The 17,019-nt window shown below is 35.7% G+C and overlaps 2 protein-coding genes and 1 non-coding gene across 3 annotated transcripts; 2 read left to right on the forward strand and 1 right to left on the reverse strand.

The window, feature by feature from the left end:
* Nucleotides 1-4,672: 4,672 nt before the first annotated feature.
* LOC133785464 (uncharacterized) lies at nucleotides 4,673-5,833 on the forward strand. The gene has a single exon (XM_062224694.1). It carries the CDS (start codon nucleotides 4,673-4,675, stop codon nucleotides 5,831-5,833), a length of 1,161 nt encoding a protein of 386 aa, XP_062080678.1.
* Nucleotides 5,207-5,316, reverse strand: LOC133787719 (small nucleolar RNA R71). The gene has a single exon (XR_009872721.1). It is a non-coding gene; the product is annotated as a small nucleolar RNA R71 (small nucleolar RNA).
* A 774-nt stretch (nucleotides 5,834-6,607) lies between the features above and the next one.
* On the forward strand, nucleotides 6,608-7,936 carry LOC133785465 (uncharacterized). Its single transcript, XM_062224695.1, has 2 exons — nucleotides 6,608-6,889; nucleotides 6,977-7,936. The coding sequence occupies exons 1-2, from the start codon at nucleotides 6,608-6,610 to the stop codon at nucleotides 7,934-7,936; spliced, it is 1,242 nt and encodes a 413-aa protein (XP_062080679.1).
* Nucleotides 7,937-17,019: the final 9,083 nt, after the last annotated feature.

Here is a 17,019-nt window from a genome sequence, read left to right on the forward strand (position 1 = left end):
TTTGGAAGAGTTTTGGTGGATTTTTGTTCGAGGAAGTTAGAAGGAGACAAATCTGGGAAGAGGAGTGTTACAGTGCTAGTCTTTGGGCGCTACAGCGCTAGGCCAAGGATGTTTGGGCATTTTGGCTTTGTTTGTAGTGCTATAGCACCCACTTTAGGGCGCTGTAGCGCTACCTTGTCTCCGGAAGAGGATTTTTGGATTATTTCTTAGGGTTTTTCCCCGGGGGCTCGGGGTTTGATTCCACCACCCCGTTTGGTGGAATTAGGGCTTCCCGAGGGCTCGGGATTGGTCCCGAGGTTAGGTTTTGGGATTGAAGTTTTGTAATGGTTCTAACTTATGATCGTGACTAGGTGTACGCTAAGGCTTGGAAGGGATCGTGCTTGAGGGTTGTCATCATTGATCAAAGCTATCGGAATTCAATGGTAAGAAAACTGCACCCGATTATGTGATTATGTTGGGACTAAGAGCTCCCTATATATGTATGATGTCATAGATGTTATTATGACATGGGACATGTGATAAACGGCCTAAGAGTGTGAGAATCAATATTTGTCCACAGGGCACAGCTTGGCCACTGGTAGCTGAGGACAACTTGATATTCATTGAGCTCGGTTTAAGCGAGCCGAAGTCAGTGGGATAAATAGGGGGTGCGGCCTAAGGGCGTCGACTCTGATTGTTATATGTGAATTGGTTGTTAATGATAATTGATAAGATTGGTATGCTGAATGCCTGATTAAATGGATGTCTTGGACTGTTGAGTGTATGATTACACTGTATGAATTATCTGATTGTTTGATTGATGATTATGCTCTGTTATTGTGTTTTCTTGCTGGGCCTTAGCTAACGGGTGCTACGTGGTGCAGGTAAAGGCAAGGGTAAAGTGGACCAGTCCTTAGTGGGAGAGCTTTAAGGCTGAATGTACATAATCAGCTGATCGGTCTCCACGTCCGGGGAGTGGTACAGAACGGGATAGTCTAAATGTCTGTTTTGCCCTTAGAGTGGCTAGTAGCTGTACCTATAACCTGAAATTTTGTAAACTATCTTTTAAACACTATTTCTTTTGGGATCCCATGTACTAAAATGTTTAAATATATGAAATGCAACTTTTGTGACCAAAATCTTTTAACCCTAGTTCAATTATAGTTTCTGTAACACGTTTCTAACTAAATGACTTGATTAGCAAGTCTTGCACTTTTATAAATACACAATGTAACGTTCTTGGCTATCCAGAGCGTTACACTTTTGCTCCTCATATCTCAAGCACACCTTTTCCATATGGGTTTAAGATACCCCATGTGTTACCATATGATGGGAACACTGATCCTAGTAGCCTCTAGTGCACATTCCACATTGTGATGAGAGCCAGTAATGTTGGCCTCGAGCTCAGATGCATGCTATTCCCAATGACAATAACAGGAGCTGCAAAAATTTAGTTTGAAAAGTTCCGAAGACATTCAATCTCGTCTAGGAACAATTGTCAAAGAAGTTCAAAAAGCAATTTCATGCTGCAAAAAGCATCAAGCCCGAAGCTTCATCTTTAGCAAATATTCGACAACAACCAGGAGAGTCACTAAAGAAGTATATGGCCAGATTCAAGATCGAGGGAGCCCGGGCCTGCAATGTTGATGATAGTAGCCATCTAATGGCGGTTCCAGCTAGAATCTTCCTTGGAAGCCCCATATGGGATGACAAACAATGAAAGTTAGTGCGAACAATCACAAAGTTCACCGTTCGGGCCCAAAGGTTCATCAAAGTAGAAGAGGCTAGGTCAGCACTACAATTAGCGCCTCCGACCTCAATCACTACAATGACGAACATTAGCTCAGCCCCGAGCTCGATAGCACCATCCACGACCCAACCTTTTGGGGACAATTCTTCCAAGCAGATGAAAAATTAAGGAAATAACCTCTAGGCGGACAAGAGTAGAACGAAAAATGGAGATAAATATAACTCCATTTACACTGTATATACTGAGCTCATAGAAACTTGGGAAAATATATACGTGACAAATGAGAATCAAGTTCCATTCAGGTATTTTGAGGCAATGCGCAATAAACACCCCAAACGTGATCAAAATAAATATTTTTGGTTCCACATGGACATCTGTCACACGAATGAGGAATGTAGACAATTAAAAGATGGAATTGAAGGGTTGATCTCGAGAGGCGACCTCAGATAACAATCAAAGTAGAAACAACAACTAGTCGCAAGCTCTGCCTAACTAGAGGGCAGCACCGTCCCAGCCTGCGCAACAACCTCAAGTTGTCGTAGCCCCTGTGAGGGAGGATAATCAGCCTCCCCCAATTGATGGAGAAGATGTGATAACCATCGTCGAGGGACCCCATATAGAAGGAACAAGCAGAAAAGATATGTCCAGAAGTTGAAAACAGGAGATGGATCTCCTTATGTCCCAGAACCTCAAGATCCCAAACAGCAAAGGGTCGAAATCCAACCTATTACTTTCATAGAAGAGGACACCACTCATGTCCAATTTCCCCAAAATGACCCATTAGTCATTACCATCCAAGTTTCCAAAAAGAGAGTTCATCGAGTCCTGATTGATAACAGGAGCTCGGTGAACATCCTTTATATGGCGACTTTGGAGAAAATGTGTAACGTCCCAAATTACCTAATAAGGCTTAGGGCCTTGATTAGGGGGCCAGGATGGAAATTTATCAAAATTATTTGTTTATGTGATATATATGCGTGTAAGTATGTAATTATAGGAGTTATATGATAAAATGACTAGATATGCATGTTTAGGTGTATTAATTATGCATTTGGGCCCGTTTCTTATTAGAAGGGAAATTTTCGTAATTTGGCCCGTTATGGGTCTATTTGGAATATATGTGCATATATGTGATTTTTTAGGAACGAGTTTCCTAATACACAGCGGAATGGTGATGGGTTGGCCCAATGTGCAACAACCATTTTTGTAACATATTTAAACTACCTTCAAATATGCGAATCTATTAATATACACACATTAATCATAAGTAAGAAAAGAATAAAAAGCATACCTCTTGATGCCTATCAAGTGTCCTTGCTATCTTTTCGTAATTTGAATGAACTTCCTATCCAAGCTGTTCCTAGGTACTCACACCAAGATCCTCCACAAGGTTCTCTATTGATAAATGATTTTTAGGCTCGTTTAGGGTCTATTTTTTTAGGTAGGTTTCCATTAGTTTAGGGCTATTCTATTGTCGAATTACGCTCGTTTGTTCATGTTTCAGGATTTTCATGCTACGATGGTGAAAAGAGTGGAATGAAGTGAAAGTGGAAGAAAATGGAGTTATTTTGGAGAAAATTGTGTTTTTCTGGATCAATATGTCAGAGGTATGATACTGTCAATAGTGCTACAGCGCTATCAAAGGGGCACTACAGTGCTAGAAAGGATATATTGGAACATGTTGAATCTGTTAGTAGCACCCCAATGCTACAAAGCAGGCGCTACAACGCTATCTGGAACAGAACACTAGCACTACAGCGCTACGTTATGGGCGCTACAGAGATAGTGAAATATTTTTTTAGGGCATTCCAGCACTGACAATAGCGCTACAGTGCTCAAGACCTAGCGCTGCAACGCTATCAACGCGGTTTTCAGATTTTTAGCCACTTTTTGAAGGACAAAATGGTCTTTTCACTTGGGAGCGTTGGAAAGCTATTTAAGGAACCTTATTATGCGAATTTATGAGGCAGTTTTTGTCTGATAAACCCTAGATTTAGAAAAGGCTACTGTAATTAGATTTCTTTTCCTGACTTTTTAGATTTTTCTCTTCATCTAAATTCTTTAGGTTATTTTCTATGAATAATTACTTGAAGTTTATTTTCATTATGTTAGCTGTGAACTAAATATTTATCTAGGGATTAATGTAGTCACTTTGATTTCTATTTAATTTTATTATGATGTTCTATTGATTCTTCTTCTCTAGTCTAATCTATATGATGTTTGTTTAATGCTGGTAAATACTTGATCACTATTTACTTAATATAATGGTTTTGATTCAAAATTCGAAAGATGAGAATTGAATATGCTATCATTATATAGACATAGGTTGCATATTGGACGAAAGTACCTGTATGACTTGTGTAGTAAATAGGTTTCCATGCTTAATGCCTTTTATATGTTTAAGTTTATCACAGAGATGTAGAAAACCTTCATATAGGCTGAGATCTTATATCTTCAAAAAGAATAGGAATCGATTATGTTAACTTGCTATTAGAATATGAAGAAGAGATTTAGAATTGATTAGTAAAATTAATAGAATGAAAAGTTGATGAAATTAATTCCTGGGCTTTTTTTATTATTGATTTTTAATTAGTTGATTCATTGTTTTGCTTATAGTTATTTAAATTACGTTTATAGTTTAGAGTATTCATTTTAATTTTAATTATTCATCTAAATTTTAATTCACCAAATAGAATTTGAAAATTAGTTATTGGTAATTGGTCAATAGTCCTTGTGGGAACGATACTCTATTTACTATCTATATTACTTGAATCGGTTGCATGCACTTGCATATCATATTCTCACGATCAATTTTTTGGCGTCGTTGTCGGGGACTAATAATAAATATCAAATATAATTGTTTTTCAATCTACTTTGGTTTTCATTTAACGTTTTCTAAATCGAGTTGCTTTTAAATTTCTCAATTTCAGGTGACCTATTTTTATGCGACGTAAGGGGTCGAAAATACTAGTACCTGTTGATCCTAAGATTGAGAAGACCTGCAAAAGAGAAAGAAAACTGAAAAGACTTGAAAAGATTGCCCAGAATGTCAATAATGTCGCTAACAACAATCAGAATCAGGGTAATGTGGGGAATGTTGCAGCTGAGGCAAACTTACCCCTGAAGGACTATGTACTCCCTACTGTTATAGGGGTACATTATAGTATTTGTCCACCTACTGTGGAGGCAAACAATTTTGAGATCAAGCCCTCTATAATTCAAATGGTTCAGAATTGGGTTCAGTTTGGAGGGCTACCTAATGAGGATCCAAACCTTCATATTACCAACTTTTTGGAGTTATGTGACACTTTCAAAATGAACGGAGTGAGTAATGACGCAATCCGTTTGAAGCTATTTCCATTTTCGTTGAGAGACATGGCTAAAAGTTGGTTGATTTTACTGCAAGCCAACTCCATTCTGACATGGGAAGATCTTGCTAAAAAATTTCTCGCTAAGTACTTTCCTCTTGCTAAATCAACACGGATTAGAGGAGAAATAAATAATTTCTGTCAATTTGAGGGAGAATCATTATATGATGCTTGGGAGAGGTTTAAAGAGCTACTGCGAAAATGTCCACATCATGGTATAGTGAAAGGGATGTTGGTGCACACTTTCTATAATGGTTTGAGGGGAAACACAAGAACTATCATAGATGCAGCAGCAGGTGGAGCATTTATGAGCAAAAGCGCTAATGAAGCTTACGAGCTTTTAGAGGAAATGGCCATGAATAATTATAATTGGCAATCTGAGCGAGAAAATAAGAAGGTGGTAGGAGTTCTAGAAGTGGATCCTATTGCTATGCTCATTGCTCAAATTTCTTCGTTAACGAAACAAATACAACAACAAAACAACAGTTCAGCTCAAGCGATGCAACTACAACCTGCTCCTATCAGTTGTGAGACATGTGGAGGCCCTCATCATTTTCAGCAATGTCCATCGACGAGTTCTTATTCAGTTGATGATATCCTATTTGAACAAGTTCAAGCCATTGGTAATTTCCCAAGGCCACCTAATAATGACCCATACCCAAACAACTATACTCCAACATACAAGAATCATCCTAATTTGTCATGGAGTAATAATCAAGCACACCAACCACAGTAACATCCAAATCCACCTCAATATCCTCCACATAGACCATCTTATGGGCTAAACCCAAGACCTTTTTATGATACTCAAAGGCCACCAATGTCGCAACATCAACAGCCACCCCCTCACTTGACTAAACCAGAGGTATCCCCTGATGCATTGAGCCAATTTATGATAGAAACCAGATCCTCCATTCGGAGCTTAGAAACACAAGTTTGCCAACTTGCAAAGTTAATGGAAGATTGTAACCAAGGGGCTTTACCTAGCCCAATAGTGGTGAATCCAAAAGCGCAATGTCAAGCGGTTATTTTGAGGAGTGGGATTAAATATGAGGGGCGTACAGTAGAAAACAAGGGTACTAAGATTGAAGATCAATCTGTACCTAGTCCAACACAAGAGGAGGTTACTGAAGACCTTCCAAAATAAGTAATGCCAAAATACACCGAGTCGACACCCAAGATTCCTTATCCATAACAGTTGCGAAAGGCAAATCTTGACAAGCAATTCTCCAAATTTCTTGAAGTATTTAAGAAACTTCACATTAACATTCCCTTTGCGGAAGCTCTTGAACAAATTCCTAGTTATGTGAAGTTTATGAAGGAGATTTTGTCTAATAAAAGAAAAATTGAGGATTATGAAATCGTAGGTTTGACAGAAGAGTGTAGTGCCATAATTCAAAAGAAACTTCCTCAAAAATTGAGAGATCCGAGCAGCTTCACTATACCTTGTACCATAAGGAATTTCCATTGTGAGAGGGCTTTATGTGATCTAGGTTCAGGCATTAATCTAATGCCACTGTCTGTATTTCGAAGACTCGGTTTGGGGGAAGCTAGGCCCACTACGATTACTCTACAACTGGCTGATCGTTCTTTGACACACACTTGGGGTATTATTGAAGTTCTTCTTATCAAAGTGGACAATTTCATCTTTCCCATTGATCTTATTGTTCTTCATATGGAGGAAGATGAAAATGTTCCAATTATTTTGGGACGACCCTTTTTAGCCACTGGTCAAGCCTTGATAGATGTTCAAAAAGGAGAATTGAGGCTAAGAGTGCATGGTGATGAGGTGGTATTTAATGTATTCAAGGCCTTGAAGTATCCTAGATCAAGTGATAGTTGCTTTAGTGTGAATATAGTCGAGGAGCAATTGTGAAAGAGGAAACTTATTGAAGATCCGCTTGAGAAAAGCCTTACTTCGCAAGAAGTGGAAGATTGTGATGGCATTGAGGTTCATGAATATGTAAAATGGCTAAACTCCGCTGGACCTATCTATAAGAAGAAATATAAGGAACTTGGACAAGTGTCCGAGAGATCACTACCATCTATAAAGAAACCACCAGTACTTGAATTGAAAACTTTACTGAATCATCTTAAATATGCCTATTTCAGTAAGAATGATACTCTCCCTGTTATTATTTCTGCTTCATTATCTACTGTTGAAGAGGAAAAATTATTAAGAGTATTTCGAGCTCATGAATTGGTTACTGGCTGGACCTTAGTCGATATAAAGGGAATTAGCCCATCTACTGTTATGCACCGTATTCTCATGGAGGAGGACAGTAAGGCTAGTATTGATGCTCAAAGGAGGCTAAATCCTGCAATGAAAGAGGTGGTTCAAAAAGAAATTTTGAAGTGGTTAGTTGCTGGTGTTATTTATCCAATTTCAGATAGTTCGTGGGTATGTCCAGTCCAAGTGGTTCCGAAAAAAGGTGGATTGACAGTGGTAAAAAATGAGAATAATGAGTTAATTCCAACTCGTACAGTGACGGGGTGGAGAATTTGTATTGACTACAGAAAGCTAAATAAGGCGACAAGGAAAGATCACTTCCCATTGCCTTTCGTTGATCAAATGCTTGACAGACTGTCGGGCCATCACTTCTATTGCTTTTTAGATGGGTATTCTGGTTATCACCAAATACCTACTGCCCCTGAAGACGAGGAGAAAACAACTTTTACTTGTCCTTATGGTACGTCTGCTTTTCGAAGAATGCCATTTGGATTATGCAATGCTCCTGCTACTTTTCAGAGATGTATGATGTCATTATTTTCTGATATGGTGGAGAAGAGCATTGAAATATTTATGGATGATTTCTCAGTTTTTTGGCCCATCTTTTGATATGTGTCTACATAATTTGGAGAAGGTGTTAACAAGATGCGAATAATCTAATTTGGTCCTAACTTGGGAAAAATGTCACTTTATGGTGAGTGAAGGAATTGTTTTGGGCCTTAAGATTTCTAGCAAAGGAATAGAAGTAGAACGTGCGAAGGTTTCAACTATTGAGAACTTGCCTCCTCCGATTTCAGTTAAGGGTAATCGGAGTTTTCTTGGCCACGCTGGATTTTATAGGAGATTTATTAAAGATTTCTCCAAGATTTCTAAACCCATGTCTACGCTATTAATGAATGGAGTACAATTTAATTTTGATGCTGGTTGTTAAAAAGCCTTCAATACTTTGAAAGAGAAATTGATCACTGCACCGATTGTGGTACCACCAAATTGGGAACTTCCCTTTGAATTGATGTGTGATGCAAGTGATTATGCAGTTGGAGCGGTTATGGGGCAGCGAGTTGACAAGGTTTTTTGAACAATTTATTATGCTAGTAGGACCTTGAATGATCTCAATTAAACTATGCAACAAATGAGAAGGAACTACTTGCAATTGTTTTTGCATTCGATAAATTCAGGCCATACTTAATTGGTAATAAGTTTATTGTCTACACAGACCATTCTGCTATTAAGTATCTTATGACCAAGAAGGACGCAAAACCTCGCTTGATTCAATGGGTTCTATTATTGCAAGAGTTTGACATGGAAATTTGTGATAAAATGGGAACAAAAAATTTAGTTGCAAACCATCTATCTAGATTGGAATTAGAAGACGACCCTAATCAGAAAATTGTACAAATTGATGACAAGTTCCTGGATGAACAATTATTTTCGATAGACAGTGAAGAAAAGCTACCATGGTTCGCGGATTATGTTAATTATTTGGTAGCGAAGGTTGTGCCTCTTGATATGTCAAGGCAACAACTTAAAAAGTTTTATTCAGAAGTTAAGCATTATTATTGGGATGAGCACATTCTTTTTCGTCATTGTGCTGACCAAGTAATTAGAAGATGCATCCCAGAAGAAGAAATGCTATCCATCTTACTCATTGTCGTACTTTGCATTGTGGCGGTCATTTCGGAGGAACAAGAACAACATCAAAAGTTTTGCAATGTGGATTTTATTGGCCTACGTTATTTAAAGATGCTAATGTATTTGTCAAGAGTTGTGATTGTTTTCAAAGAACTGGTAATATATCAAGAAGAGATCAAATGCCCATGAATAGTATTATGGAAGTTGAGTTGTTTGACGTGTGGGGAATAGAATTTTTGGGACCTTTCCCGTCATCTTATAATAATAAGTACATTCTGCTTGTGGTGGACTATGTTTCTAAATGGGTAGAAGCTGCAGCAACTCCTAATTGTGATGGTAAAGAGGTACTTAAATTCCTTAAAAAAAAAATTTCTACCCGGCTCGGTACTCCAAGAGCAATTATTAGTGATAGAGGGAGTCATTTTTGCAACAAGTCATTTACTGCTCTTTGTGCTTGTTATGGATTTCATCATCGAAAGGCGTTATTCTACCATCCACTTGCAAATGGTCAAGCTGAAGTGTCAAATCAGGAGATTAAAAGCATCTTGGAAAAAACTGTAAATACATCAAGGAAGGATTGGTCGAAAAAGCTTGACGATTCACTTTGGGCTTATCGCACAGCCTTAAAGACTCCGATCGACATGTCACCATATCGATTGGTGTTTGGTAAGGCATGCCACTTACCAGTGGAACTTGAGCACAGAGCTTACTGGGCTGTGAAAAAGTTAAATCTTGACCTATTTATGGTGGGACAAAATAGGCTTCTGAAATGAAGCTTATGAGAATACGACGATTTATAAAGATAAGTTGAAGGCCTTTCATGATAAGTGGATACTTAGGAAGGATTTTCAACCAGGAGATAAAGTGCTACTATTTAATTCAAGATTTAAGCTCTTTCTTGGTAAATTGAAATCGAGATGGTCAGGACCATTCATAGTAGTTGCTTCATTTCCTTATGGAGCAATGCAAATTCATAGTGATAAGACGTGACACTTTAAGGTGAATGGTTAGAGGTTGAAGCATTATTTGGAGGGCTCGGTGGAAAAATGCAAGTCCGTGGTGATTTTGGAACCACTCTAAATTGAATAGAAACAAGAGTCCAACTAAAAGACGTTAAAGACAGCGCTCTTAGGAGGCATTCCTAAGTTTATTTTTATTTTTTTGTTTTTTAAATTTATGTTATTTGTTTTTTTTTTATTGTTTGGAACAATATTTTAGGGAATTTGTTTTAGTGATTATTTTTAGTTTTAATTGGGAACAATTGTGATGTATTTTATAAACCGTGAAAAACATGAAAAAACGCAAGAGTTTTACTAGAAAAGGGTTAGAAAATTTTATTTTTGAGGGCTGTAGCGCTACAGTGCTGGGTAGGTGGCGCTATAGCGCTATTTACAAAGAAGTTTGGAAGATTTTTGAAGCCAGAAGCGCTACAGCGCTATGAAGAGGGTGCTACGACGCTAATCTCATAACCAAAGCGTATTTTTTAATCGGTCCGTAACGCTGCAACGCTGACTTAGTAGCGCTATGGCGCTATACCCAGAAATAGATATTTCCCAGAAACCACAGGTAGTGCTACAACGCTATATATGTAGCGCTACAACGCTCTTATCCCAGATTTTTTTTTAAAAGGGCTTGATTTCGAAACTTTTCCTCAAACCCTCATTTTTTCTTCTCCCTTCCGTGTTGTCTCTATCCCAACAACCCAAAACCACCATTGATCCTCCATTAATGCCTCCTCCAAGAAATCCTACCTTATTTTCCCCCCTTTCTTCTTCATCTGCTTTAAGCCTATCAACTATTGATTTATTTGTCCACCAATCCCAATTTCCAAATTACATTTTTGAACCCTAAAATTAAGAGTTTCACATTTCTTGAAGAAGGTTAAATTTTTTAAAGGGCTTTGATCATTCAAGCAAGAGGAAGTTCATTTCAAAGGCGAGTAAGTGTTTTCAATCCCTTTTATTTCAAGATTTTTTTTCCGCATTTGGGGTTGGATTCAATTGTTGCTTGTCTTTTGGAAGAAATTAGTTTTTGGCTGTTGTGATATGTAGTCTTTGGGTATTGTATTATGTGACATTAGATTTATAGGGTGGTTTTGAAGAAGGAACGTATTTAATTTACGGGGAAGTGCTGTCGAATTTTTTTTGGGTTTGGTGTTGTAGTGAGTAAAGATGGGAAATCGAAGGATAAAGGGAAAGGCAAAGCTTCTGCCTCTCAACAAAGGGAAGATAGCTCATAGCAGGAGTTTGATGAAACCAGGTTTATAAATTTTTAAGCTCAAGAGGAGTATGAGAAGTTTGTGAGAAAAACGTTGATTCCTGAAAGAGAAGTAGAATATCAATTTGAACCCTTCGATCATTAGATTTTTGAATTGGTTAGAGCTAATCTCGCAGCTCGGAAGTGGGACAACTTTGTTACGAAACTGGTGCAGGAGAATGTATCATTGGTTTATGAGTTCTATGCGAATTTAAGGGCTAAACACAATGATAAAGTATTTGTTAGAGGAAAACGGGTGCCGTTTACAGCTGAATCAGTTAATAAGGTGTTTAATGTGTCACACATAAAAGATCAAGAGGAGGAATATACAAGATATTTGAAAGGATATATAGATTATAATGTTGTGGCTGAAAAGTTATGTTTTGAAGGTGCTCCATGGAATTTATCTGGCTCATTACCCAAGAGTATCGCGTCATGTCAATTGAATATTGAGGCCAGATTCTGGGCTTTCTTTGTATGTGCTTGATTTATGCCAGTAAGCCATGTGTCTGACATGACTAAGGATCGAGTTCTTTTGATGTATGCGCTGATGACAGGAATGTCTGTTAACATGGGCTCATGGATTAAAGAGAACATAGAGTACATTGAAAAGGGCCATACCATTGGAGGCTTGGGCCATGGATCTGTCATCACTATGTTATGCTATAAAGCTGGAGTTCCCGAGTTCGTTACTGATATTTATCAGTCCTTGCAGCAACCTTTATCTATTACTTTGATGAAGGATTATCCTGCACCTGCTCTTTATGTGCCACAGACAAGGAAAAAGGGTAAACGCTGTGTTGAAACTGAGGTGGAAGAAGATGCCGATCCATTGTTGCCGGGGGTAGTAGTGACCCTAGCATGCATAATGTTAGTGATAAGTTGGATTATCTTCTCCAACAAAATTAATACATGGTTCAACAACATCAAATGATGAATCAATATATGGGACAACGACACGAATACGAGGTGAACCATGTGGCTCGCTTAAATAACTTGGTGAGTCGATGGTCTTTAAATGAGGCAGATCATAATTATTTTGCACCACCACCATTGTATCCACCGTATTCTCCATTTTTCTCTCCACCTTCGCCTTCGCCATTTGCTAGGTTTCATCAACCACAACCTCTGCCTTGTCAGCCTTTTGATGGTTCTTCGTCCCAGCCGCAACAACCGCCATATTGACGTGGCAGTCCAGGTAAGTCTCTTTTATCATTCTTTATGTATTTTAAACATTTGGGACAATGTTAGGTTTTAAGTTTGGAGGAGAGACTTATTTTTAGTGTTTTCTGATGCATTTTTCCATTTTTTTTTAGTTAGTTGTATTGAGTCATGTTTTATAATATAAATTAAGTTGATAATAATTGCCATTTTAATATGATTGACTGTTATGTAGTATAATCCAAAGGAAAGTTGATGTGCATCTGAAACAATCTGTGTGCTTGGTTAGATTACTTTGTTTTTTTTTCATTGTGATCTATTGACATTAGAGATCTATTGCTCATAAATTGCAAATGTTATAATTGAATTATTTTATGCATGTTGAATTTGGATTGTGGATTGAAAAATATTGAAATAAATTTAGGAACCTGTATGCTTACTATTTGAGATGAAATTTGAAACAATGTGCATTTAGGAAAATGATATAGGAATTTTTTTTTTTGAACTGGTTGTGCCTTTCAAGCTAACCCTATTAAATTTTATCCTTAGTTAACCCTTTTGGGCCTTATAACTATTTTCTTATTAACACATTCTTTTGAGCCTAGCTGTGAATTAGATTACCATCTACTCTTTCTGACCCATACCACGAGCATGAAAACTATTATGTGAGGGGAGTGAATGTGTAATGGGATGTTATGTATCATGTGTTTTTAAGAAAATTCCTTGTAATTGAGAAAAGTTAAAGAAAGAAAAGAAAAAGAAAGTGCAAAATGGTTACACCCCCAAACAGCTATCTCTTGAAAAATCAAAGTTTGGGGGAGTGTATTATGAGAAAGAAAAAAATAAGAATCAGTTGGTTTTGCATAGTTTTCTCAATCGTTGAAAAGAAGAAAAAAAATTCTCAATCATTGCACAGAAAAAGGAGTAACAAGAGATGAGTGGTTTGAAATTTTCCAGGAAAGTTTGTTTAGTTGGAATGCTTGTGGTATGATTAAGCCTAAAAATGTTTCTTTATCTACCTGTACCTAAGCCTTCTATTGTAACCCTTATAAAGTCCTATTGATTCTTGTTTGTGCATTTGTTTATATTAATGGAGAATAGTAAGTAATGTAGGCATATGGAATAACTTGGTTATGTGATTAGTTGGTGAGAATTTGAGGTGCATAAAGTGGTTCAATTATTTTATTTGCGCGTTATGAGTAAAGAGCTTTGGTGTTAATAGATTGCAGTGAAGGAGTGAAGTATTTTGACTGAAAATCTAGATTATATTTTAAATAGCATGATTGTTTTCCTAAGAATAATATATGCATAGCAGTCTTGAGTGTTGGAATTGGTTAGTTATGTCAATTTGGTTTGTTTAGGTTTGAGTCTAGTTAGATTCTTTACTCGAGGGCGAGTAAAAGTTTAGCTTGGGGGAGTTTGATAAACGAGTTTTAGGTTCATTTAGAGTCTAGTTTTTAGGTATGTTTCCATTAGTTTAGGGCTATTCTATTGCGGAATTATGCTCGTTTGTTCATGTTTTAGGGTTTTCATGCTAAGATGGTGAAAAGAGTGGAGTGAAGTGAAAGTGGAAGAAAATGGAGTTATTTTGGAGAAAATTGTGTTTTTCGGGAGCAATATGTCCGAGGTATGATACTGTCAATAGTGCTACAGCGCTATCAAAGGGGCGCTACTGTGCTAGAAAGGATATATTGGAACATGTTGAATCTGTTAGTAGCACCCCAATGTTACAAAGCAGGCGCTACAACGCTATCAGGAACAGAAGACTAGCGCTACAGTACTACGTTATGGGGGCTACAGCGCTAGTGAAATATTTTTTTAGGGCATTCCAGCACTGACAATAGCGCCAAAGCGCTCAAGACCTAGCGCTGCAACGCTATCAACGCGGTTTTCAGATTTTTAGCCACTTTTTGAAGGACAAAATGGTCTTTTCACTTGGGAGCGTTGGAAAGCTATTTAAGGAACCTTATTATGCGAATTTATGAGGCAGTTTTTGTCTGATAAACCCTAGATTTAGAAAAGGCTACTGTAATTAGATTTCTTTTCCTGACTTTTTAGATTTTTCTCTTCATCTAAATTCTTTAGGTTATTTTCTATGAATAATTACTTGAAGTTTATTTTCATTATGTTAGCTGTGAACTAAATCTTTATCTAGGGATTAATGTAGTCACTTTGATTTCTATTTAATTTTATTATGATGTTCTATTGATTCTTCTTCTCTAGTCTAATCTATATGATGTTTGTTTAATGCTGGTAAATACTTGATCACTATTTACTTAATATAATGGTTTTGATTCAAAATTCGAAAGATGAGAATTGAATATGCTATCATTATATAGACATAGGTTGCATATTGGACGAAAGTACCTGTATGACTTGTGTAGTAATTAGGGTTCCATGCTTAATGCCTTCTATATGTTTAAGTTTATCACAGAGATGTAAAAAACCTGCATATAGGCTGAGATCTTATATCTTGAAAAAGAATAGGAATCGATTATGTTAACTTGCTATTAGAATATGAAGAAGAGATTTAGAATTGATTAGTAAAATTAATAGAATGAAAAGTTGATGAAATTAATTCCTGGGCTTTTTTTATTATTGATTTTTAATTAGTTGATTCATTGTTTTGCTTATAGTTATTTAAATTACGTTTATAGTTTAGAGTATTCATTTTAATTTTAATTATTCATCTAAATTTTAATTCACCAAATAGAATTTGAAAATTAGTTATTGGTAATTGGTCAATAGTCCTTGTGGGAACGATACTCTATTTACTATCTATATTACTTGAATCGATTGCGTGCACTTGCGTATCATATTCTCACGATCAACACCTCAAGAAGTGTGTGGGCACTTAGAGAATAAAGGATTGTTAATTTCTCATTCTACTTGATGTACTCAACACATGAGATCGAGGGAATAGGCCTGAGATTGGTTCTTTATCTTTTTCAGGTTGAGATAAAAAAGTATCGTTCTTTTCTTTAGAGCGAATAAAAGAGTATCTTTTATTTTTTGATATGTCTAACTTAAATAGAAAATATTTAAATTCAAAAAATAAATATGTAACTAATTTACAATTTATCTTTTAATTAATTAATTATCTCATTAACGAAAATATCAAAAAACTAACTTTTGAATTAATTAATTAATTAAATAAATAAAAGTGAAAAATCTATCCCCAAAAAATATGTGGCTCATGCGGCACACAGTCCTTGGACTGTGTGTGTCGTGTAGCACCATATATTTTAGGGATATTTGATTTTTTAAAATTATTTAATTATTTATTCAAACTACTTTATCAGATAAAATCCAACAACCTCATAATTAATTCAAATTTGAATTAATTATCTATTTAACTAATTATCAAATATAATTAATTATTTGAATAAATATCAATCTTTTAAATTCAAATCCAATTTGAAATTATCAGATTATTATCTCTCACTCAAATAAAACTATTTAATTAATTATACCAATTAATTAAAACTAATTTTAATTAATACTAATTTCGAAAATTAAATATTAATTTTATTATAATTTCAAAAATTATAATTAATTAATTATTTAATATAATTTCGAAAATTATATATTAATTAATTTTGCTAATTACAACTAATTTGTAATTAATTAACTAATCACTATTATCACATAATTGCATATTTGGCGTGAAGAACAAATCTTTTCTTAAATATGTCTTTTTACCATTTTTTTCCTTTATATCAACTCATGCCTTGAATAGTGTTGATAGAGCCGTTGTGGGGACCTATGGACCTATAATTCCAAGCTCAAATAAATTTGAGATTATTAATTAAACTCTTTAATGAAATAATCTTAATTTATTAATCTCATGATTACTCTACTATAAATATGAGACTTTACTCTTGTAATTATAGACATTTCATTTGCTGAGTACTTTATAATAATAAAGCGTTAATTGATATAATCATTACAAGAGTGAAGTCTCATATTTATAGTAGAGTAATAATAATAAAACGTCAATTGATATAATCATTACATACAAATTAACCCTCTAATAATGGTTCATAATTAATCGGGAATAAAATTACTATTTTACCCTTTTAATTATATTTTGTTTCCTTAAGTACCATTGACTTTACTAGTGAAGGTTAATTCGTAACAAAATTATGAATCTGAGCTCAATAACCTTTTCAGTCCCAAAAGTCAACCCTTAAGAGAACCATTATTCAATCTCTTACGAGAAGGTTTAGATTCTATATCTGTATACTATGTCCCCAGCCATTTATATTAATGAGTTCCCAAAACAAAAGTTTCTGGCCTGATCATTCTGACAGACCCTAATGAGTGAATCAAAGAACTCATATAACATAAACATGAGTTCATAGTAACTTTAGAATTAAGATCTATTTGTATATGATTATTAGTTGATATATTAAATTAATACTTCGAAACAGTATTTAACTAAGTATTAATAAACATATCTGATCCAGTTCTATATATTATCTAATATATAAAGTACCCCACTAAAATGTCCTACTACACTAGTGATCCGAATCTAGATCACATGTATTCATAATATTAGTGGATCGTACTTGCAGTAATTAATCTAAAGATTCCTTAACTTTATTTTACTGCGAACTATTCAAGTTCATTTATCTCAAACA

Source organism: Humulus lupulus, chromosome 6 (genome assembly GCF_963169125.1).
Source record: "Humulus lupulus chromosome 6, drHumLupu1.1, whole genome shotgun sequence".
In the NCBI taxonomy this organism is placed as follows: Eukaryota; Viridiplantae; Streptophyta; class Magnoliopsida; order Rosales; family Cannabaceae; genus Humulus; species Humulus lupulus.